This window comes from Nestor notabilis, unplaced genomic scaffold (genome assembly GCF_000696875.1).
Source record: "Nestor notabilis isolate BGI_N333 unplaced genomic scaffold, ASM69687v1 scaffold9422, whole genome shotgun sequence".
In the NCBI taxonomy this organism is placed as follows: Eukaryota; Metazoa; Chordata; class Aves; order Psittaciformes; family Psittacidae; genus Nestor; species Nestor notabilis.
The window spans coordinates 21,937-46,057 of NW_009917884.1; the positions used below are offsets into that span (position 1 = coordinate 21,937).

The following is a 24,121-nucleotide window of genomic DNA, read 5'->3' on the forward strand; positions in this document are numbered from 1 at the left end:
AGGGTTTGTTCAGGAAGGTATCTAGGTTCGATGACAGGGCCTTTTCATGGTACTGTTGAAGTAAAATTAAGTGTAGTTCTAGGCAAACTGGCTTATAATGCCCATTGGTCTTCATATGTGAACAGGATCCAAACAGCATTTAACCTGCTAGGAAAAGCAGCCATCCCTTCTGGTTTTGGTCTCTGTCCACATAAAGTGATCAGACCGTTGGAAAGATGGTGTCACTGTAACAAAGTGGAAACAGTTCAATGGAAATGAACATACAGTCTAGATGTATATAGGTGCATGGGTAGGGCTGGGCTTTGCCTTTATGCCCTTGAACATGTAGCTGTCTATATATGCACTTGGGCTTTCCATTTGCTGCAGCTTCAGAGCAATAAAACGTATCTCCCCTGAACTGTACCTAGCCAGCCGCCCATGGCTTTATTTATAAACTGCGGTTTTGGTTGGGTAGGGAAGGTGAGAGTGTCACTGTGCAACATCCACTGCCTTCCAAAAACCACGATTCAATTGAAAAGGGTGCTCAAAATTTTGTTATACACATTTCCTTTGTGTAAATAAATGTTTACAATTTTATATTAAAGATTTGAATAAGAGTTAGATCTTCTGACTGTATATTTTTTACTTTTTATAGATTTTAAAACTATAATTCTTTATATATGTGTTTGGGGGGTATTATGGTAAGTTTTATGCTTGTAAATGGAGAACAGTTGAATTTGATGCTAACCTTTATGAATTTTTGTCATTGAAATGTATAAAGAGTCCATTAATCCCCTTATTCTTTTACTACAATTACTGGTGCACACCAAAAAGAAATCCTTCACTTCTGTTTTATCATTATAAAATAAATATTTTGCTAGTGTATTAAACATACATGGTGTGACTTTATACATTTGTGTGAGCTGAGCAGAGTTCAGCATTGTTGTTCCTAGTGACATGGTTCCCTTCATCGCAACACACAGTTTTGGTCAGCCTGCTACTAGGGCTCAAATTCTTCTGCTGTGTCTTATCAATTCTTAGAGTGTCAGAAAGTCCAACTAAACGGGCCAGAACTGGATAATGAGGCTTTGGAAAACTTCAGTTTGAAAACAAGGCCTGATGCTACACCCACTGCTTCTGGTCTGTTGGGTTTTTAGTGCAGCCGTATGCCTTAAGGTAGGAGATGGGACTGCAGAGGGGGTTGTTGCTGGTGAAAAAGATGTTGATGACCACTGAGACCTCACATGTGCAAAACTGCAGAGTTCCAAAAATAGGCTCAGATGCCCTCAAAATAACAGGCCTTAGAGGATCAACCGGATTTCCTTGATTCTTGTAAAAAGACAAGGATTATGTGTGTTTGATGTAGGCAGACGGCATACTAAGAAACGGCACCCCACTGAGAAACAAGGAACATTTACTCCAACCACGAGTTAATGTTTCTGAACGGGGAACAAAATACTGGCTTGAAGCTGGTAAGGTCCCCAAGCCACTGCATAGAGCTGGTGGGTTGAAGGGGCTGTGGAAAATAGTAGCAAATAGGTCTTTCAGATGCTGCTGGATTGTTGATGGACACTTACCTCTGTGTTGGTTAGAAGAGAGGTGAAGCAAGGAGCTGTGGTCCAATCAGCGCCCAAAGGAGCCCGGCTTTGGTGGTGTGTGTTTGGATGTTAATACGTTCTTGTTAACAAGTTATTACTTGACAAATTACACCGAATGGAGCATTTCAAAGCAGTTCTTGTAGTGAATCATACCACCTGCAGCAGACCCAAGAATTCAGTTCCTTGCATGTAGTGTTTCCTGTTTGTCAAGTGCGCCTTTTAACTGATGATATCTACTCATAAGTTCTAAACTAGTATCTTCAATCTCTCTAACCACAGATTTAGCAGTAGTGATAAAGAAGAATTTGCAAAGTGTGACACATGCTTTTCTTTCAAAGACTGTATTTGTTTTACATGTTACTATGATTTCAAGCATCCCCCTATGGAACAAGGGTTTTAATCAGCTTCAAACAGTGAGGAATCCTTCTCCAAGCATTGGAGCTGGTGTTTTATACAGCTATTGCGTGTAAAGCCCCAGCCTTCACATTTCCTCACAAGGTGCACCCTGACTTTCTATTTCGTGTATATTCCTACTCTACAAGTTGTGAGTTGTGTTTGGGGGCAGGAGAGGACCTGTGACTTCAGGAGCTTATGAAGAACTAAATGTAATAATAATTAGCAATACCAGGATGAGCTGCTTCTAGCCTGTGGGCAACAGTGACGTTCACATACACTATAGCTTTTGCTTTATTGTCCCCTTAAAACTGCTGCATTGTATTTAATGTTGAGTGGAATGGACATTTCCCAAACTGTCCCCTGTTGAAGTGACCTCTATGTTTTTCCAAAGATTTTAAGGATTCTCAGCTCAGAAACAGATTTATTTATTTATTTAGCACTTGATGTTAGTGTTTTCCCTGAGGCAAATGTCAATCTGTAATGGAAATGTTTTCTAAAGCCTGGATTTGCTGAAATGGTGTGAGCACAAGTAGATTCCTGGTGGTATATCCCCTCTGACTTTCATCCCCAGATGAAATCTTGGGTCACCAATAGACTCTCTTAAGGTTAATTGTTTTATTTCTATTTCAGTCTGGGTCTGCTAGCAGCTTGGAGGATCTGAAGTCCCATCATATGAGTGTTTTGCAGAGAAAGGCAGCAGTTTTGCTACTTAAATGCATGGCTTTTTTTTTACAGAAAGTGTGCAGTTGTATATTTGAATTAGGTTTTCAACATGATCATTGAGGTGATGAAGAGCCAAACCAGGAGAACAAACTTGCTGCCTCCCACAGGAGAAACTGGAAGTCTGCTTGTCGGTATTGTACATGAATTCTGTACAGAGGTTTTGGGAGGGGACTATAGACAGAGAAATGCAATGGCTCAACCACATCCTGTGCCCTCTCTTCACCAAAACTAAGGGAAAACATTAGTTGATAATGACTGATGCCTTTCTTCTCCTTTTTGGTTTTAAAAACTTCAAACTCAGAATAGCCTTACCCACATAAAGTTGCTCCAAAAGACAGGATAACTTTCTGAACTGATGCATATTTTGCTTTTGTGGAGTGGGGAAAAATGCTACTCATGGCTAAAATATTGCTGGTTTCCAAATTTTGCATTTTACAGTTACAATTCTAATGTAAGGGTAATGTTTCTGAGAGTCCACGTGTTTCTACATCTTCTGCTGCCTTCCATTTGGAACTGAGAAGTTTCAGTTTGTATGTTAGCCAGGAAAAGGTTTATATGACAGAATAGTAAAAACATCAGAAAACCACAATAAGTGACCGAGTGCTAGAAAAAAACCATGCTCTTATTTGGTAAACTTACAGTATTAATAGGATAAAATATGTGAATGCTCTTAAAAATTCAGAATCCAGTAACAGAATTAAGCTCGTAGACTCCTAGCTGGAGTCTAGAAAAACCTTCCATGTGATCAACTCCACTACTTGGAATAAGAGCAGAAGGTCAAGGCATTAATTTGTAAATGCTCATTAATAATTTTTACAACCTCACACATAATTTAGATGCTTTAGAGCTGATGAAAACTAGCAGCAAAAGGGCTGGAAAAAGTCTTGTTATCTTTCCACTGCCAGCACCATAGAATTCAGTCATGGTACCAAGTCTGTAAATACAACAGGAAGGATTTCTCAGTTTATGCATGCAGAACTTCGTGCTGTTCCAGAAGACACTGGTCTGAAATCACCATTTCCTGGTGACTGGCTGCTTTGGGAAATGGTGTGACGTGGAGAGAGTTAAGGGGTGGAGGTGGAAACACATGTTGCTGCAGAGGAACACCAGAGCCCTAGTGGTGTCCTGCAGAGAGGGCTGGGGAGCATCTGTACTCGTCACATCTGCTTGGGGTTTGGGCCACCATCAGCAGCATGAGGCATCAGATAGACCTGCTGGCCACTGTCACAGTTTTGGGAGTGCTGGAGCAAGGTAAATGTCTTTTCTGTAATACTAGGTAGTATTAAGCTAATTGTATTAAACTTTGTGGAACTCGATTCCTGTGTTTTGCTGGGAGTCTGTGGAGTAAAAGTTGCTGTTTTCCAACATGGTATAAAGATGCAAACGTTTGGCTGTTCATGGCAGAAGTGTTGTCGTGGATGCCCGTTACTCAATAGGGACTGCAATGATCCACAAACCTCAAAGGCAGCATCCTAGAAGGAAATGAGATTTAAGTTTTACTTCTAAGTTTAAACCAATTTCAACGATAGAATGTATTCAAAGTAAAGTATTTTCTGTGATTGAATTTTAGCAGGTGATTTGTAACTTAAGAGCAGCTGGAGGTGGCCAAAACAAAGGCAGGTTAATAAATATGTTGATGAAGAGGTCAGTGTACAAGCATATATTGGTTGTCTACGGAAAAGCGCATGTAGTTGCCTGTGACCAATGCTGTTAGGTGTTACGCAGCTCAGCTGCACAGAGCGGATGACAGGATGAGCTGACAGTAATTTAGAAACTAATGCAAAACCCCTTCTGGTCTGAAACACACGGACATCTTCAGAGAAACTCGGTAACTTCTTGTCATTTCCACAGATGGGTTTGGTTTAGACCACTTAGAAAGGAGCATTGTCAAGCTCTGTCCACCTCTTGTGTTTAATCATAGATCCTTTGGGCAAAGGCCTTTCCCACCTGGGCTTCAGGAGGGCCATGGAAGGGGACATTCCCCCTGCCTGGGGTGGGGACAGAGCCCCCATCTTACTAAAATCTTCCCATTTCAACAAGGCAAGGTTGGTTTGTGGGTTTTTAATTACTGAATTAATTTGCTGTAGAGCTATCACACCTCTGCTTACAAACGGATGTGAATCTCTGAGCAGCCTGAGGTATTTTTAGCCATCAGATGATCCATCTCTTAATATAAGCATTATTTAAAACACAGGCTCCTTGAAGAATACAGCTCAAGATTTCTGAGTTATCAGTAATTTCCCCTCGAACAATTTACAGAGAAATATCTGCAACTAGAAACAGAAGATACTTCTGTTACATGAATTCTGTTTGTTACTAAGTGGGGATGGAGGGAGTGTTTAGTGTGCAAAGAGAAGACGTGAAAAGAACTTGAAATTGAGTTATGGAAATGCTGCTAAGCCCTTTCCACTGGGAAACCCTCAGTAGCAAATCCCCACATAGCAGTTTTGTCTCAAATAAATACATTTGCTTTATGAGAGCTTCAGGAGTTTTTTCACAGGTTGCAGCCTTAGGCATTTAACTTTCATCCTAGGCAAACCACACATAGGTGTGAAGCCAGCAGGTAAATAGCAAGCAACGTCACCCTCTTATCTGTGTTAAATTGGGTAAAATATCCTCATTTAATGGTCTGTGCATGGGAAGTGAAGGAGCAATTACAAAATGCTGCGTGTTTCCTTTCCCTCTACTAGTATGAACTACGTGTGCCCTGTGTCACCTTGAGTCAGAGCTGTGCGGTAGCTTTTCTTGTGTAGTTTGAAATGCTGTTCTGTAGGTGAGTGACACATCTGAAGTTCATTCTGAGAAGGCAGAGCACTGAAACATGACGTGTGCTGTACGTACTGATCCTCCTCCATCACATCCTGATGTAGGAGACCTGGGTTGATGGCTGAGCTTAGTACAGGGGTGGTTGATTTTTAGCTTTTCTTTGTGTTTCCTGGGAGCTCACACTTTCCACGTTCTTTCAAGTAACTTTTTCCTTTTCTAATTTAGTTATGCTCAGGTTAGCAAAGCTCTCAGTTTAGTGCCCTGTGGTGCGTGCCCCTGCCCTGTATTGAACACCGTACTAGAGAGCAGAACCATGGTTTAGGTGGCTTTTCCCCCCCCCTTTTTATGACTTAAAAGGAAATAAAGTTTATGCAGTGTTACCGGCTGCCAGTCCCCACAGAGCTTGTTTGCCAGGTTCTTTCAAATGTGACAGGTATCAGCTGTAATGTGATTTGCCAAGTTTGTGGACATAATTAAATAGAGAATGAAAGTCTGGCTGAGGAGCAAAGTGCTCAGCCCGTGTGAGCCACATGGGAACCTATCGAGACATTTAACCTGGAGACATGACCCACAGATGACTAGATTGAAAGGTTCTGCAGAGGAGGTTGAACTCTTTTCCCTAAAAGTCCATGGTGAGAAGGCTTTAGCAGTGTGGGTTTTTCAACTCGTTCTGAGACGGTGATTTGAGGGTGATTCTTCATCCTTAATGCTTCAGCCGTACACCAGGTTTAGAGGACAGCTAACCATTCCCTAAAGGCTCTTACTCCTCTTGGGGGTTGTTTTATATTATTTGATTTATGTATTAAGCCCTAGGCATACAGGATTGGTTGCTGGACTTGTCTGGATATTTGCCCCTGTATACAAGCAAGATGTTAAGCATAGAGTTGATGGAGTGAGTTGGTCTGCTATGTCTCTTGCCATGCTCCTTAGGAGGGGTGCACATGGCACCAAGCAGGATGAAGATCGTTGCCCAGTGCAGTCAGGCTTATGCCACAAGCCAGTGCTATGCATTGATGCAGTAATTTTAGCTCAGTCTATTTCTTGAGCAGTGACTGGGACGAGACCCTGAGAGCGTTAAATAGTTGTATCTGTCTTGTCTTTAATCTTGCAGCATCTGTCTCTACTTTCCCTCCTCTATCCTGCTGTTCTGCTTTTATCTTTGTTAGAATGAGACAGTCCACAAGGCATTCCTTGCAGCCTGGCTCCCTGTTCAGTGCTCTGGAAACGCTGCTGCATTAGGACCTTGCTAATCCAGGTGACTCCTCAGCAGCACGCAGCCACAGCCACCAAAGTGACTGTTTTTATAATGTATTTGTCTTCTACAGGAAAAGTCTCATTTTCAACAAGACCAGCAGTGTAGCAGTGCACCTAAATATGAACACTTGAAACATCAGCAATGTGGGAGTAAGAACTTCCATCAAAGAGTGAAACAGTCCAGATCTTCATGTTAACAAGTTTTCGTTGGTTTGAAGTGGCTTTCCAGGTCCCTTACTAATGTACAAAGGAGTGATGTAACAGACAGAATGAGAACCTGGGGCCAGACTTGGCACAGGCTCTTAGCCATCGTTGGCAGCATGAATAAAGTGCAAGAAATAATCACACCCTTCCCCATTTCCTTCTGTTGCTGTGATTATGAGCATCTCTAATTGACTTAATGGCATCCCAGTGCTTCACAGTTTGGACGCTGCTCTGTGCAAAGCACCAGCCAGCACATTGGCTCTGTGGTGCTCTGCCAGCATAACCAGATCTGAATTTAAAGTATGAGCTTTTATTTTATTTCATTTATATGAAAACAATGGCACATTTATTCCTGGTCGTGTGTGACAGCCTGAACTATGAACCTAGGCAGTGCTGGCTCTTTTCTTCTAACCACTTGTTCGATTCCAGGTTAGGTAAGGTTTGGCTAAATACAGCGCTGCTGGACTGCTACCTTTCTGTGTTGTTCTTTCCTTTTACAGCCTATTTTGCACTGCAGGTGATCTATGCCCGGCGGCAGTACAGGATCTCACCTCCCAGGACAACAGGTCACCCTGAATTTGAGCGCATCTTCAGAGCTCAGTAAGACTTTGACTTCTCTGTGGTGAATCTAGATATGACTTGAGTCAAGTGTCATTGCCAGGAAGGACTGAAGTCATCCTCAAATCACCTTTTCACTTACTACCACTCATACTAAGTATTTTAAATTATGTCTTTTAAATGCTCTGTATGCAGAGGTCTGAGTGTGATTTGGACACTTTGTTCTGGCTGGAGTGTTTCTGTCCATCTGTGATAATCCTCCTTCTGGCACTGCGAGAGACAGCCACGTTACAAATTAGTGGCTGCATGAAAGAGGTGCATTAATGCATTATAATCGTTAAGTTTAATATTAATGTTGCCTCCAAATTAATAACCTAATATTTGCTTGTAAGTTGCTGCAGTTGAACTGCAGCAAAGGACCTTGCTGGCAGAATCATCCACGAGGTTGTTTTAGTTTTTGGCCTTATTTTAAGCCCTTGTCCTGTGAACATAGGGCAGGCCCCTGCTGAGGCTGATTCTTTTTGCTCTGTGCCTACGGAGAGAGCAATGCTTGAGCTGAACTGGAAACATTCACAGATCACTTCAGCTTCCAGCAAGCACCAGATTCTGTCTTTCATCTCAGTCATTCTGTTTCATAAGCAATTGAAAGGAATTGGCTGGAGCTGGCTTGAAGGGTAGTTCAAGCATGGCACTAAATCCTGAATAAAGCAGCTGCGCGTCCTTGCTGGTGAGTGGGAAACATTTGAGGAGTGACTTGGGGAAGAAGGAAAGAGGAAAGGGAAGGAAAGGAACAGGGAAGGAAGGACCTGGCTACAGATTCATAGAATCATAGAATAGTTTGTGTTGGGAAGGACCTTAAGATCATCTAGTTCCAACCCCCCTGCCATGAGCAGGGACACCACACACTAAACTATGTCGCCCAAGGCTCTGTCCAGCCTGGCCTTGAACACCACCAGGGTTGGAGCATTCACAACTTCCTTGGGCAACCTATTCCAGTGCCTCACCACCCTCACTGTGAAGAACTTCTTCCTTGTATCTAAGATTGCCTTCTGCTGAGTTTGATCTGGCAGAAGGTTTCCTCTTACAGCATGAGCTCCCTGAATTCTGTTAAGGAAGCTCTACCCATGCAGCTTCTCAGCTGCACTCACCCAGTGTCTCTGCAGGTGCTGTATATGAGTGTATGGTTTTAACTCTCATCTCTGGTTCTAATCAGGGCGAATTGCTCAGAGTACTTCCCAATCTTCATCTCACTCCTCTGGGTTGCTGGCATCTTCTTCCATCAAGGTAATGGGGATGGGGGGGGGAATCCCAACATGCACAAAGCAAGAAACCTAGTTTAAATCCCATTGTGACTCAGGCATGTCCTTTCTGTACCCATGAGTACAGAAAATCCCTTTGCTGTTAGTTTGGGAATGCAAAGTCCCCTTTGCCCTGACAGAAGAAGTGCCCAACTCCAGTGTGCACAAAGCTGCTGGTAGCAACCAAGCCAGTGTCCTGCCCAGAGAAGAGGTTTGGTGGCATTTGCAGCCCTTGCTCCTTCACCAGAGCCCAGCTCTGCCGCCAGCGCTGCTTCTCTTACATACGATCAGGTGGGAACAGGGTACAATGAGCTGGAGCAGAGCTGCAACATGAAACTCATCATCAGAATGAGAAACCATCACCCAAACAATTGGCCATCCGCCATCCATCCTGTACCAAGCAGGTAGGGTATTCAGCTGCCACCACAGAGAGGGTGAGAGGAAGGACCATGGATGGGAGTGTCGCAATCCCAAAACTGCTATCTGGGGGGAAGCAAAGAAGATCATCCGTCACCAAAAGGAAGGAGGAAAACCCATTTAAACTCCCACTGTGTTTTAAAGCCAAGTCCCTCTGGGGATCCTCGGCCCCGTCGGGACTCGGGTCCTGTCTCCCCGCAGGTATGGCTGCAGCATGTGGGCTGCTCTACCTCTGCACACGCTTCAGGTACTTCCAGGGCTACGCTGTGGCTGCGCAGGGACGGTGAGTACCCAGCTGGGGCTGCAGGTACCCCAAACCCACCAAGGGAGCCTGGTGTGGGATGCAGCCCTGGGGCAGGTTTCCTTACCACATCCTTCTCCTCCGCTCCTGTCCCTATGTGCTTGTGGCCTCTCCCCTGGCTCAGGAGGGTGCTTCATGCTTCATGCCCTGGGTCTGTTGGCGGTGTCTGATGGTGTTCTCCCTTTCCCCACGCAGGTTGGGGCCACTGTACGCCAGCGCCCGGGTGCTGTGGCTGGTGCTGGGGGTGGGGGGGGGCCGGGCTTCTGGCACACTTGCTAAAATTTTGGGGGTTACATATTCACCTTTCCAAGCAGAAACAGCCCGGTGAGAGGGGCCACGGCTCTCCCCAAACCCCCTGTTCACCCTCAGTGCTTACCTTTGAAGGGAGGTGGATGCTGGCACTGCTCTGCAAGTGGAGCTCCACTCTTCAGGGGGCATTGCCCTTCTAGAAAGCAAACGATGCCCAGCTTCTGCTCCTGATGATAAGCTTCACTGCCAGGTTTCGTAGCACTGTGCTCTCAAACCTCTAATACCTTTGGCATGGATTGACCTGCACAGTCATCACTCCTCCTTACTGCTGTAATGATCGATGTTGAAGGATCACACCACGGATATACCGAAAAATAAATCCCTTCTCTCAATAGAAATCAAGTAGAAATCACAGCAGAACCTGTGATTTCCAAAGATGGCTGGGGACTGAGCAGTGCTTTGGGAGTATCAGGTATTGGTGAGCACTAAGGAAGGCTTCATTTTGGGTGTAGGGGCTACAGCTGGCCCCTGGTCCCCAGGAATACTTACCAGTCCTGGAGAAGGGTACAGGGAGGCAGAACAAGTGCTTCCCTGCCACAAGTGACTGTCGCTGCCGCAACAAAGCTTTAAATTTAGCTTTTATTACAGTGCACATTATTTTATATATTCATATAGAGAGATGTACTTGAAAAATCAAATGTATCCAATAATAAAAAATACAGCACATGAAAGTAGTATAATGCATTCCAGTGTATAGCTGAAGAGACAGCGGGATTTACACTAATCCCTACTAGTTCTGAACTGGGCTACTTCTGCTTAACTGCTCTTTTCTCTTCCCCCCCCCAAAATAAATTTCACACCAATCAGTAACTGAAACAGTTCTTTTAAAAACCATGGTTTCTGCACTCAATCTCAAGGCATGAAGACACTGGAGACTTCACTGTGAGTGAAGGGGCTGTGTTCAATGCTGGCAGGCACAGTGTGGCATATTTCATAGTTCTTTTTGTTTTCCCTGCCATACTCGTAGCTCCAACCCCTTCGGATTCATCCTCCTCTGCTGAAGGAGGGTCAAGTCTTCACCCTCACTTAATCCTCAGCTGTGGCCAGGACTGTTCAGGGCAGACCTCGGTCCCTGCCTGTCTCCATCCCAGCACACCCATGGGGTCAGCCGGTGGGACTCATTGTGCCCAAGCACCCCAAGTACAGCCAGAGGTGGCCCCGTCCTGGGCTCTTTGTTCCCACACTTACCAAAGCTCATCCCGACCCCAAACCCCTGTGTCCGCGTGGCCTGAGCTCAGCAGCTGCAGCCACGATGGGCATCGCCCTCTGCTCGGGATACCGGGGTTTGCCTGGTTCTGCTCCTCTTCTGGAGCACAGGATGTCCTGGCCCTGCAGCTCGGGCTGGGGATGGCGGTGCCGGTTGGCGCTGCCCTTGCACCCGGGCGAGGCGCCGCGGGAGGAGGGAGCGGGAGGGGAGGGAGCAGGACAGGATCCATGTGTGTCCATCCACCCTTCCGCACGCCGGGTCACTCCGCTTTCTTGATGAAAATCTGCACACAGAGAGGGCCGGGATCAGAGGGAGCGGGGCAGGAGCCCCAGGACATCCCGCTGGTGATGGAGCCCGGCTTACCTCGCTCAAGATGATCCACACTGGGGAGTCAGTCTGGATGGACAGCCTGATGGCCTCCAGCGGCCCGAAGGATGGGTCCACCTCGCCCTCTGCAACGCCCTTGGAGAAGGAGCCTGGTGGGGAGAGCACAGGGGTGACACAGGGACAGTGTCCTGGCATCCAGCCCCTCATCCAAGGAGACCACAAACAGCCAGGGCAACCCTCTGCCTGCAGCTCCCCAACATGAGATGGGCTGAAAACCATCAGTGTGGACTGGATGTCAATACAGTGCAAAACGCTGTGCTTAGGGGAACAAAAAATCAGCTACACAAAACAAAATGAGGAGTATTTGGCTACACATCACTGCTGTGCAGAAACGGGGCAGAGTGGGACAGCACTGGCCTGGAAGAGACAAATGCTGGCTCAGGATCCATGCCATGGAGACAAAAATGTCCCATTTTTGGTTGTGATTTTATTATTTTTGTTTGAAATGTAACTGGAAGAAACCAGAGAGCACTGCAGAGGAATGCTAAAATGGCAAAAAGCTACACGTGCCAGGGACTTTAATTTGCCTATTTAAAATAAAAAGTCTTAGCAAGAACAAAGCTTTACCATGCACCAGCATTTCCCCATAGGCTGCAATGACTTGTTCTTGTCCAAGGGCAGGGCAAGCACTAAAACAAGCTCAGGTAGCAGGAGACAAAGTCCAAGCTTCCAGAGGTGTGAGGACTGAGACAAGCGATGGAGGGAAGGTGTGAAATTGCCCATGGTGGAGGTTTTTAACACCAGATTGGGCAAATGGATAATCTGAGTAATTTGGTCTCAGCTCTGAACAGAGAGAGACAGAAACACAGGATTGAAAACTACCTGAAGAGGACACCTAGTCCAAGAGGGAAGGGAGGGCAGTGGAGGAGAGGAGATGACAACTAAATCCTGTTCCAGCCTGGCTCCTGATGAGCAGAAATAACTCTTTGCCAAGCGAACAGTACTAAGGGTCTTGATTCCCGTGAAGGTGAGGCTTTGGGCTGTGTAATCCAACCCAGTGGGCAGCTGACCACCCCGCACCCTGCTGTACCTATCTGGATGTAGCCATCCAACGTCCTGCGGTATTTGAACACTGCACCTCTTCCCTCCTGCAAGGCTTCTTTATCCGACTGCAGGCTCTGTGGGAAGAAGAGAAGCGCTGTGCAAGGCCAGTAGCAAGAGCCATTCAAAAGCTCCAAGCAATAGCAGCAATCCTGGAGCTGCCCTCGCCAGCACCTTGTCCCATTGCCTGGCACCCTGAGCATCGTGCTCCAAAACAAGAGGACTTTCGGTGCCCTCATGCTGCTGCTTCCACTGCACCATCCTGGCTCCATCTCCACCTCTGCAGCCCTCCCGCCCATCTGGCATCCCCTCTGCAGGCAGGGATGGCTCCTACAGTGACTGCTCAGCGCAGCATCCCTGCTCCCAGGGTGGTACCACACGAGGCATGACCCCCAGGCAGCACTCTCAAAGGCACTTGAGTCTTGTAAAGATTTTCCTGACGCTTTGAGCAGTTCCCTTCTCTCAAACCTCTTGTGCTTCCCACTCCACCCCCAGCTCAATCCTCAATAAAACACTTACGTCAAACGGCAAAACCTCCACAGTCGTATTGAGGAGTTTGTCTTCTGGGTGCTCGATGTTCCCGCTGCGGAAGAAGAACCTGTGACACAGACCAAAGCCATGGAAACCCACACTGAGCGAGGGCAGACACGATGGCTTTCACCCCAACTGAACCACCAACCAGCGCAACCCATCAGGCACCTTCCCAAAAAGCCCATGAGCACATGGTTTGGAAGGAGACCTTCCGCACCAGATTAGCTACATCATGGATTGCTCATAAGTGCTTGAAATCAAAGGGCTCCAGCAAATGTGGCCCCACCAAAAAAGGGTTTGGTTGCCATCTGCCTGGAAAAGCACCACTTCCTCCTCCTGGGCAGACAAGCAGGAGACAGGCAAAACATTTAACATGAGCCAAAAGAGCAAAAGGAAAGTGTCTCTGCTGTCCCCCCACTGACCCTCCCAAAGCACTGGCCTTTCGATGCGGAGTGGTTTGAAGAATCTGAATCTGATGAAGTCTCCGGCAGTGGGAGTGAAGGCCCAGAAGAAGTCCTCCCGCAGGTAAGCCTTCTCCAAGGTGAAGTGCTGGTAGGTTTTCAGGCTGGTGCTCACCTCCGCGGGAGGGTTCACGTGCTCTTTCCGCAGGGCCTGCTTGCCAAAGTCCTTGTCCTTGGTAGGCACAAAGCAAAAAGGCAGGAAAGGATCATGAGTTGCTCTCCCCCATGAGGAACATGGGTTCCAGCAACAAGGCACTGCACACTGAAAGCTCTCTATTTTCACAGCACGGAAGGATGAGGGATGGAAGTGATCTGGGAAAGGCACCAGACAGGCAATGCGTGGCTGGATCCCAGGAGGACACAACGTCAGGAGAGGCAGCACAGAGAAGCACCACTGCTCTGCACTCGGATCCAGCACCAAGGAGCCCTTCATTGTCCAAGCATCCCTGTCCCAGAAGCGCTGCAAACAGTCCTTACACCTGAAGAGAAGGTTGCTGGGAGGCTGACAACAGCGTAAAACACTGGATTACACAGCCTGATGGGCACTGATACAAACTGGATTACATCAATCATTTACTTGGGGATCAGACACAGAGAGGACTGGGCACAGCCCAAGGATGTGTCTATGGGTCCTGCACATACAGCCTTGGGAAGCTTGATTTTGTTGATACTTAAACACACAAACAATTTGAACTCTAGTTCACCTATCAGCAAACCCCAGGAACAAGGAGTGGGGTGGAAAGGAAGTCAGACCGACCCAGGAGTTTTCCAGGGTTTTCCAGTAGATGCTTTGAAATCGATTGCCTGGATCATGGTTTGACACTCAGGATGGGCAGCCGGGACTCAAAAGCTTGCAGTGACTCTTGGTACATGACACTGCCATTCTGAGAAGGAGCCACATGAGCTCACTGTAATTCAGAATAAAACACCACCACTGATGTCCCACACCAAAAGCAGCCAGTTCCTGGGTGCCTGCAGGCCAGGCCTGGCACAAAGGCCATCTGCAGCTTGGACAGACTGCTGGTACCCACCTTCAGCTTCTGTATCTTCCCAGCCAAGGAGGAGTGGGTTCCCACGTGCTGGAAGAGCGAGGGCTTGAAGCGGATCCTCAGGTTTGCCTTCTGCCTGTCACAGTGTTTCTGAAACGAGACAATCCCTCAGTGCCCCAAACTTAAACATCTGCAGTCAACTGTGACCCACGACAAGAATGGACAAGGAGGAGTGATAAACATCCCTGCCTCCCCATCTCTGTGCCCTTCTGTGCTGGTTTGGCTTTCATTTGATAAGAGGGCTTCTAACCACACTCTGGAGGAACCTGACTGTAACTCTTGGCCACTCACTCGCCAGGCAGCCGCAGTGCCCAGGTTTATGTGCCAGATTTCTCCTTGCCAAGTATAGCTTAGCAAAGCTGAGCAAATCTCTGTGCTGTCAGCTAGGGACGGTCAGAGAATTTAGTTTCTTTTGTCCTTGGCTCATTGGGAAAGCCTTATTCCTACAACTTGGAGCTTGGGATCACAAGTGTCTGAAGTACATTAAGTCCAGGGATATTCAGAGCCTAAGTGAACAGGCAGCAGGCGCGGGCTCTTTCCAGACGGGCAGTTTTCAGCTTGTTGGCAGGTGCTGTTAAGCAGATGTCTGGCACGTGCCATTGTCAAAGCTGTTTGACTGTTTCACACTCATCTCACCATGTAAATAAACTTGGGAGATGCAACTCTGATCCAGCAGCGATTTTCCATGGAGTGGAGGGAGAGAGATGGAATGGGAAAAAAAGGACAAAAGGGAAAAACCCCTGAGAGCATGGAGATGAGAAGTCACGTTTAAAACCAGTAGCTTTCTCTCAGTTTGGGGGAGCAGGTTCTGACTTTTGCTTTTTCCCTGGGATGAAATTCATGCACACCCCTGCCACCATCTGCTCCTACAGCCGACAGAGAAACCCTGGCACCAGGCGGGGCACAGCAGGCAATGCCAGCCACAAAGAGCCCCCATGATGTGCTGCCTGCATGGGCAGTGCCGGGAGCTGGGAAATTCCAGGCATGACCCGTGTGAGCTGCAGAGGAGATAATCCCCTGATCCAGCTCATGTTACATTAAAGAAATTAAAACTAGCCATGCTAATGACTATGGCTACTCATTGCCAGCAATCCTAGATGCAACCCATCAGGTGTGATCTCACTCGGGATGGGGAGAGGAAGAGGAAGGGGAACAGAGGGAGCTACAGCATCGCTTGATTTCTTTCTCCCTTTTCCCCTTGTCCTAAAGAAGCACTTGCTGAAAGCAGTGTTGTCTCAGTTGAGCCAGGAGGGGGAATGGCTCTGTTGGTGGTAAGAAGGTCATCCTTTCACACAGCTCTAGCCCAGGTAAATCTAAAATTAGTTGAAAAAGAAAAAGCAGAATATATCCAGAGCAGGCAAAGTACTTACCAAAAGCTCAGGTCAAACAAAATTTCAATCAAAAAAGACGTATCCTCCCCGCTACCAATTTGATTCTGCACAGTGGGATTTAGACGGGGAAGTCATGTTTGAAAGGGCGCTGTGCAGAGTTAATCATGCAAACAGTGGGGGAAAGGAGCCAGAAATCCACACGGAAAGTAGGTTAATTTTTAAAAAGGCAACACATTTAAGAGGTCCGCGGTTTCCCCTGGGAAAACCTGGGCTCTGCCAGGTAGGAGAAGATGAGCGAAGATGAGCTAAGGAGAAGATGATCCTGCGCAGCAGGATCTGCATTTAATCTACACTCAAGCTGAGGATTTTGAAGGCAGGGGGACACAGACAGCGGCATCATTCCCAGCTCCATCCCAGCATCCCACCACCCTGCCTTCACCCACAGCTGTGAGGACCCTGGGGGCTGCCAGACAGGGCTGGGGATTGCTCTGTCACACTTGAACACATGGTTTGAACTCCCAGGAGGATGCAACCACACCAACCGAGACTGGTCTTGCTACACATGGGGGACTGAGCTGATGACACAGCTTTAACCAGGGATCAGAGCAAATTAAAACACGTTTACCTCAGTTCTGCAGAGCCCTGAGGATGCCCTGTCCCCAAAACACACAAATACAGTATTTATACCCAGGGTGACCATTTGCTCTGGCATTTGCCACCACAAAGTAGTTGTGACCATGAGCTCTGTCCTAAGCAACTGGCTTCAACTGCACGGGGACTCTACTGCTCATTCTCTGCCGGGGGAGGAGGGCAAACAAGCATATGAGTAAATACAATATGTTCATAAAGCAGACAAGAGAGTATCTGGTGATGAGCTCATCTTACATTTGCTGTCACACACGTTCCTCCTCTGCAATTCCCACTCGCTTTAGTCCCTCACTGCTGCTCCGATGGGAGTTCAAGCACAACCTCCGCAGGGCACGGGGGCTTCTGTGCTGCTGCCTGCAAGGCTTTGTGCAGACACGGCTCCTCAAACAAGATAGCAGCATGAAGATGGAGCCCATTTCACCTCTCTGCAACCTCCTAGAAACCCTGACAAGAGCTTTGCATGCTCTGGCTTCTTTCTGGGACACTATGCACGGCGGGCTTGCGCTTGGGTCATCTGGGGTGAGCTGTCTGAGCAGGCTGCGTGTGTGCTGAGGCGGGTATGGCACACGAGCCCAGAGCCAGAGGGTTATTCTGGGGTTATAGTCAGTGAGCAGGGAAGAGCTTCAGGGAGAGAAGCACACCGGAACGAAAAGCAGCACAGAAGAATGGGGAATGGCTACTCTCCTCGAGGACTGGAGCAGGAATACCCTGTTAGTGCTCAGACGCAGAAATAATGCCTTTGCTGGCAGCTGCAGACTACAAAAGCCTGAACTCCCAGGTCTTTGCTTACACAATCTGCAAGGACACCCTCCAGCACGCTCCCCAGGGATGGCACGGTTCGGTGCAAAGCCAGTGAGCACCAGAGCTCACAGGAAAGATCCTCTGGACACACAGACCAAGGGCACATTTGCCCACACGCAACAGAAGGTTTCCCTTCAACAGAGGTTGTTTACTTACTGCGTCTTTCTCAGGGTTGCAGACTTTCACCCAAAGTATGTGATCCAGCAGCCAGTCAATGGGTTTGTCCTTATAGAACATCAGGATGAACTCCACGATCAAGCTCAGATCCAGAGACTTGAACATTTTTCCTACAAAGAAATTAAAAAGAGAGCAGTTATGGTATAAAATGGTCAAGAATCAGAGCTGGGAAGGAAAAAAGCTTGGGAGACTGGGTTGTGGAGGCTGGATGTGCCCATCTCGCTACGTAAAGGAAATAGCATGCAGCTCTGGTTTATGTACCAGTACTGCTGGCATTACTAATACAGTTCTGGATTTAATACTCATTGCAGAATCAGAAAGCATTAGAGTCTCACAGGTCATAATAGTATCAGAAAGTCTAAAACTCTCCTATTCAGTAGTGAGGAATGAGGGTAAAAAAGGTTCAGCCAGCTGCCGGACAGGCCATTTCCTGCCCTGAAAACTACAAGTTTTAAGCCAGTCAAACCAGTATCCAAAGTAACAGATCAAGCTGCTAATGCAACCATGTACTGCTGTTCCCAAAATAGTTCTGTGCTGATGTAAACTTCCTTTTGCACGCTCTTAGGCAACTCCAGATCACATCCAGCCTAAAAGCTACTGGTCACATCTAAGCAGTTCGATTGTCGGCTGGGCCAGTGATCAGGTTTATGTTTATTAAAAGTGAGCATCAGCAGTACCTGCTGTGTGCAAACACAAGGGTCATCGCAAAAATAGGGAGGGATCAAGTCCAAGTATTTTACTATCTTGTGGGACAACTCATTGGATCAAGAGCGTAAGTGCTTGCAAGAACCAGCAGTTACGTGTGCCTGTGCCTGATGGGACGGGGGTGAGCAGGAGAGAACGTTACCAATAAACCCCAGCTGAGAAAACTCCAGGATCATCCATTCCTCGGAGGGCTGCTGCAAGGCAAAGTTCTTCATCGTGCTGAGATAGTTTGGTTTGGCCACAATATCATCCTCTAGCTGCAAGAGGAAAGGACACTCAGTGCTAATGATCCACCCAGGTTCCAGTAAGAGCCTCTCCATGCAGAGCAATCACGCCATAGACCAGACGAAAGCTTTGGCACAGACCTAGTTTATTTCAGAAGATGCTCCAAGCAGATTTTTGTCACCCAATCTAACAAATAAACGAATCAAGGGTTCCTACCCTCCCTCGGTGGGACGTCTCCAAGTTTCAAGCATCTTAGAATCCCAGCTTTTGAATTTATCCAGTTACAACCTGCTCCCACTCTGCTGCATCACACAACTGGACACGCTGTCTGCCCTCCCTCAGCTGGATATGAGCCACACTGAACTCACAGGTACACCCACCTCCCCGCCACCCCCAGCACCAAACTCACCTGCACGTAATATATGCCTTTGGACTGGGCATACATCATTAAAAAGCAGTAGTCAAGGTTCTGCTTTGTCCTCCACCTGCAAGAGACAAACACGATGGGAGCGCCGATCTCTCCTGGAATACCAGGCTGCTGGGGGGAGCCTTTAAGCTGGGAAGGTGACACAGGTCTTGGAGCAGGGAACAGCATACGGCCTCTCCCTTTTGGTCTCAAACTGGTCAGCTAAGAGTTACTTCCAAGTAACTAAGGGACTTCCAAAATGACCATCATCTGGGTTAAAATAACCACATCACAAGGCAAGTCCTGCAAAGCTGGTGCCAGTTCATACCCCCACACCACATCCTTCGATAAAGCAAGTTTAGGGTCTTGTCTGGCCCTGCAGAAGAGCTTTCCCTGCTGGAGTCAGCAGGAGAGATGCTGCAGTTACTTAATTCAGGGCTGGCTTGTTTATAAGCTCACTGATTCTTACCTGACTCTTTCCTTGGGGTCCCCAAAGGATTCCCGCAGGTGAGAGAAATCAGGATAGAAATGCGGAGATGGGGAAATTACCTCCAGGAGACCTGAGTGTATTTCCTTTGGGAATCTGAGGGAGAAAAGCAGCAGTAAACAAACACCATGTCTGACACATCATTTCATAGACCAAATCACTGGGTAAACACTGAGCTGCAGAACCAAACAAAAAACACAGCTTCTAAGAGAAAACCTCCCCAGCAGCAAGAGCACTCCCAGGCCTCATCAAAAGACATCAGCAGGGACTGCCACGGAGTTGTAAAGCTGCTCTCTCCTTCCCATGGTGTCCAATAGCCCCACATTTACATGTTCCGCCCCCAGCATCCCTCCTCCCTCCTGCATGCACACAGAGGTCAGCTCTTAAGACCAGCCAAGAGGACCAGGAACTCTCTATAGGATTAAATGGACCCACAGACTGGCGCACCAAAGAAATACTTGCCGTCATTCCTGACATTTAGAGACTTTTCCAAATGCATCAGTCATTAAAAGCCATTCTGCAGAGATTGTTATGCATTTCTGATAAGTAACTTAAACCACTGCTGTGCTGTAGTTAGGACAACCAGCAAAAAAAAAGCTGATAAAATCAGCATCTCTTTTCCCTATAATGTGGTTGAGAAGCCTTTAAAGAGTCAAACTCAAACAGGAAAAAAATGTCACCCATCTGAAAAATGGGTACCTACAAGAGCCTGGCAAGTAACAGCCAGAGATGACTGTGACTGTGAGAGATAAGCAGGAAAACCAGTTATTTTTACACTGCTTTTTGAGAACATTTGGTGCAAGGCTGATTTCCTTTGTTTGTGCAGAGCCTGGAGGACGGGAGATGGGGCAGAGGGAGACAAAGCAGTGAGATTGCCAAAAACTTCTCACTTATTTTTCCCTTCCTTATTCCCTCTTTGGGACTGGCAAGATTTTCAGCTGACATTATCAAATCTCCCCTTCCTCGGGCAGCAGTGAAACAGATGCTTCTCACTGAGCTGATAAAACCTGTACGAAGCAGCCGCTGCTTTCTCCCCTCTGCGATCCAAGCCCAGCCTGCCCTGGCCCCACACCACCTCAATTCAATTTGGAAGAGAAATCATTCCAGTGAAAGAGGGAGGGGCAGGAGGTGCTGGAGAGGGGGATGGCAAGAAATCAAATCATTAAGTCAATTAAAGTTTCAGGCCTTCTACACAGAGGCGCTCCCTGCAGCAGCGCCCAGTAATTTCATCAGGATCCATCGGACAATCAGTCCATTATCCCCCGATAAGTGCGTCCTCCTGCCAGCAAGCAGAAGGAGGGGAGCTCTGCCAGCTCCTGCACTGCAAGATGGAGGGCTCTGTTTCAGCTCTTCTACAAGTGCCCGGGAACACAACCCTCCGACGCACACCCCAGCCCCTCTCCCATCATCGGCTTGGGACACGGATGTGCTGCCCTTTTGCATCTCCTCCTTACAGCGAGTGTAGTCCTTTAGAAACATGCAATCACAGGAGCTGGACGGGAGTCACAGCCTCTTCTCTCACCACCTTTTTCTTTTGCCTCCAAGCTCTGATGTTGTTAACGCCTGGACCAGCTCACGGTTAAAAATCCATCACTGGCTTTTGCTTAAGCAGCCACAGACGAAGCTGCAAAAGCCACTAAGACTCCAGGACATAAATAGCAGCTAGTGTAAGAGACTAATGTAACTAGTGGCTAGAACAAGGGAAAAACAAACAGGCTGGAGCGGGAAGAAAAATGGATCATGGATTTTAAAGCAAAAGAAGGCAGGAGCATTCGGGTGTGCTTACCACACTGCCCGGTTGCTCTGACTCCACAGAGCAGGTAGAGGGCTGCACTAGACACAGAAACAATTGCCAGGATTGCTGGAAATCTAAATAATCCATCCTCTCACAACACCACAGGACAGAAAGAGCAAAATGAAACAGCATTACTGCGTGTGTCACATACTGCAGGCACAAAGCAGCCTACTGGAAGCTACACACGGGAGGCATCTTAGAACAAGCAGAAAGTGGAAGCAGCAATAGCAAAGACAGTGCAGAGTCTAAGAATAGAAGGAAAACAAAAAACAACAACAAAAAAACAACCAAAAAGGAAGCAGCAAAGTGTGTATTTTCTCCTTAATGAAGCCGTTCCCTGGCCTCACGACAGGCACAGACTGTACTGCTGTAGTCATTTGGAACTGCTTACAAGTTTTTGATGTTCTCTGCCACTCCGGCTGTGTACTGCGGGTCCGTCTGAAAGCAGAAGATAAGCACTGTTAGATCCTTCAGCCTCAGCCTCTGCTCCCCGTGGCTCAGAAATCCCCTTCAACATGCTCCAGGGGTACTGCCAGAACCTCGGTACCATCTTTATTCATCTTCATGTCTCCTTTCATCCCATTTAACCGCTCTCCCCATGCTGATGGACTTTTAGGAGCCCTCCTTTATGGCCAGTGTTAACCAAAGGCATCACACACCAAAATCCACCCCAAAGGACTCAAGACCCTGCACATCTTCCCCATGTGCTCTCTCCTGGCACTTCTGCCCCTGCCAGCACCAAGCGATTGCACGAAGTGTTAACTCCTGGGCTATTTATTTTCTCTCTACACACTGGCTTTCATCCAAGCAAATACTCTTGGCAGAAAAGGCTCCCCCCGCCCCTCTTGTGGAAAAGAGGGCTCTATTTCTACGCATTCATTTTCCATTTCAGGTTCATTTTGATGCTTTTCATCCTAGAAAAACAGTTTGTTCCCACAATCAACCTGGCAACCCATAACAGTCGGGAGGCAAAGGTCATCAGTGCCGCACACAGCTACCTGCAGCCGAGATTAAGTGCAAACACAGGGACAGGCACCGGACAGAAACCATCTGCACGGTGACCAGGAAAACAAAATCCAAGAACAAAGGGCAGGAGCCCCAGAAGCAAAAACTGTTCCTGCTTCCTGATGCTGGCATTGTTTTGGGCAGTCGCATGGATCATGGGACCGCGTGTCTTGGGTGGATCTGCAGACGCAGCATCGCAGAAGCCGGGATCAGCTGCTGCTGCACTTGGCGCCAGGCAGAGGTGAGAAGTGAGATGCTGGGGATGCATGCGTCAGGCTGAGGACAGGGTTTCCACACTGGAACAGTGACAAGGGAGGGTTTTTTTCTCAGGAGGTAAAAGGTCCCTTTCCCAAACAAGGCTCAGGCTCCCAGTGCTGGACTGATTTCTTACCCCAGTGCTACCACGAAAACAGCAACGGGAAAAACAAAGACAGGAAAGAAACTCCTGGCTTTGGGAGCAAACACACAGCTCTGCTCTGAGCGCCCGGCTGCCGCTGCAGTGGTCATCATGTGCTGGTGACAGCCGAGCTGTTCAGCTCACCCCGGGGCTCCCCTCCATCAGCCAAGGAGCCCCAGCTTTCCTAGGCTGCCCAGCCACTGTGGATGAGACCCACATCTAGAAATGAGACCCATTCTAGAAATGGGTCAGAAATGAGAAGTCCCCATCCCAAAAAGGACATTCAGTTGCCCCACTTATTGTCCTGAGTCTCCAAATTCTCCAGTGTCCACTCCAGGTTCATACCACCCTCTCTACTATTTACTCTTTATCCTGTGCCTGAGTAGCTCTATAAGCAATGCCAAGTGCAAGTGCATCAAGAAACACTTTGGGAAGAGACAGAGTGGGCATGGTGGTGGTCAGCACTTGGAAAGAGTATGTTGTGTAGCTACAAGAGCAAGCTTGGCAAGAGAAGACAGAGATGGTGGTGGTGATCTGCAGCATCTACCATCACTGCTGCTGGGATATGGCACGTGTGCTCCTGCACTTCACAGAATCAGAATTAATGTATTCATTGTTTGCTTCCCTCATCACAGGTACACAGGGAAAGTCAGGAGCTGCCATCACAGCAAGTTAACTACAAACAACATTGCTGCAGTCCAAAACAGGACATGGTTTTGGTCAAGCTGCTTAAAACATCTCCTGCTTTAACTCACCTGCTGTGAACTCAGCCAACAAACCTGCCCTGGCTCAAAGGGATGACCAGGATTCAACCTCATCCCGGGCACTTTGGGCTGCACCCATCTGTGCACACCTTCTCCTTGTACAAAATACCAGCCAGAGACCTGAAGGCCAAATGCTACTCAAAACATCACGTTATGGGTAAACAGGCAGGAAACCCAGACATTTATCTCTGTTCCGCTCCCCGTAACATGCTGATAAACTGAGGTTTATCCTTCTCACCGATTTCTGGAAATTTAGACAAATGCACTTCAGGCTCAAGAAAATAATCCTGAGGGGAAAGCCACGGAGAAAAATAACCATCTAAACCCATACATCAAAGCAGCTCTTGTGGATTAATGTATCAAGGCTTTTTAACCCTTGGATTCAGCAACTGATTCTGGGCTCCAGATACCAGTACAAAGAGGCATATTAATCACGGCCCCAAATCAGCAGACTCTTGGGTCTGCTGATTGGTTCTGAAGGGGTGTTAGTGCTGTCTCACAGGTATGCAGAGAAACAAAACTGCTTCAGAAGCAGGTCTGAGATCTCCCCTAGACATGGCCATGGGGATGCTCCAGCACATTTTGGGAATAACCACTCAAGCACCCTGCAAGAACCATCCCGATTTAGATGGAAAAGATAAATGGATGTGCTGCACTGGTAGCTACTAACGCAACATGTTTGCCTGCTCACATCCCGACCCTCTTATGTCCCAACCACTGTTTCGTTTTGGGCAGGATGCACCTAATACAGACAGCAGCCCCAGGCTGGGCTTATCTGCACCAACAAGCAGCAGAGCTGACCTGCAGGTGGGCAGACATCCTGTTTGGCACTGAATTTGGCAGACAGTGGGATGGGATGGGATGGGATGGGGGCCAGGGAAATGGGGTAAACAGGCAAAGC

The 24,121-nt window shown here is 47.6% G+C and overlaps 2 protein-coding genes across 2 annotated transcripts in view; one reads left to right on the forward strand and one right to left on the reverse strand.

The window, feature by feature from the left end:
- The first annotated feature begins 3,889 nt into the window (after positions 1-3,889).
- LTC4S (leukotriene C4 synthase) lies at positions 3,890-9,822 on the forward strand. The gene is made up of 5 exons (XM_010009445.1): positions 3,890-3,947; positions 7,421-7,520; positions 8,692-8,762; positions 9,395-9,476; positions 9,690-9,822. Exons 1-5 carry the CDS (start codon positions 3,890-3,892, stop codon positions 9,820-9,822), a joined length of 444 nt encoding a protein of 147 aa, XP_010007747.1.
- Positions 9,823-11,269: 1,447 nt separating this feature from the next.
- MGAT4B (mannosyl (alpha-1,3-)-glycoprotein beta-1,4-N-acetylglucosaminyltransferase, isozyme B) overlaps positions 11,270-24,121 on the reverse strand; it is a 36,609-nt gene continuing 23,757 nt past the window's right edge. Inside the window, exons 6-16 of the mRNA XM_010009447.1 lie at positions 21,446-21,492; positions 19,242-19,355; positions 18,776-18,851; positions 18,284-18,398; positions 17,416-17,546; positions 14,462-14,569; positions 13,409-13,602; positions 12,958-13,036; positions 12,428-12,515; positions 11,374-11,486; positions 11,270-11,293 (exon numbers count right to left, since the gene is read on the reverse strand). Coding sequence (XP_010007749.1) covers positions 11,270-11,293; positions 11,374-11,486; positions 12,428-12,515; positions 12,958-13,036; positions 13,409-13,602; positions 14,462-14,569; positions 17,416-17,546; positions 18,284-18,398; positions 18,776-18,851; positions 19,242-19,355; positions 21,446-21,492 — 1,089 coding nt within the window. The remainder of the gene's footprint in view (positions 11,294-11,373; positions 11,487-12,427; positions 12,516-12,957; positions 13,037-13,408; positions 13,603-14,461; positions 14,570-17,415; positions 17,547-18,283; positions 18,399-18,775; positions 18,852-19,241; positions 19,356-21,445; positions 21,493-24,121) is intronic.

What these genes read in the sequence shown, in the direction of transcription:
- LTC4S (XM_010009445.1), top strand. Translation starts at nt 3,890, where the DNA reads ATGAGGCATCAGATAGACCTGCTGGCCACTGTCACAGTTTTGGGAGTG. An exon ending in TTTGGGAGTGCTGGAGCAAG is followed by an intron (nt 3,948 to 7,420) that starts GTAAATGTCTTT and finishes TTCCTTTTACAG; the next exon opens with CCTATTTTGCACTGCAGGTG. An exon ending in TGGCATCTTCTTCCATCAAG is followed by an intron (nt 8,763 to 9,394) that starts GTAATGGGGATG and finishes GTCTCCCCGCAG; the next exon opens with GTATGGCTGCAGCATGTGGG.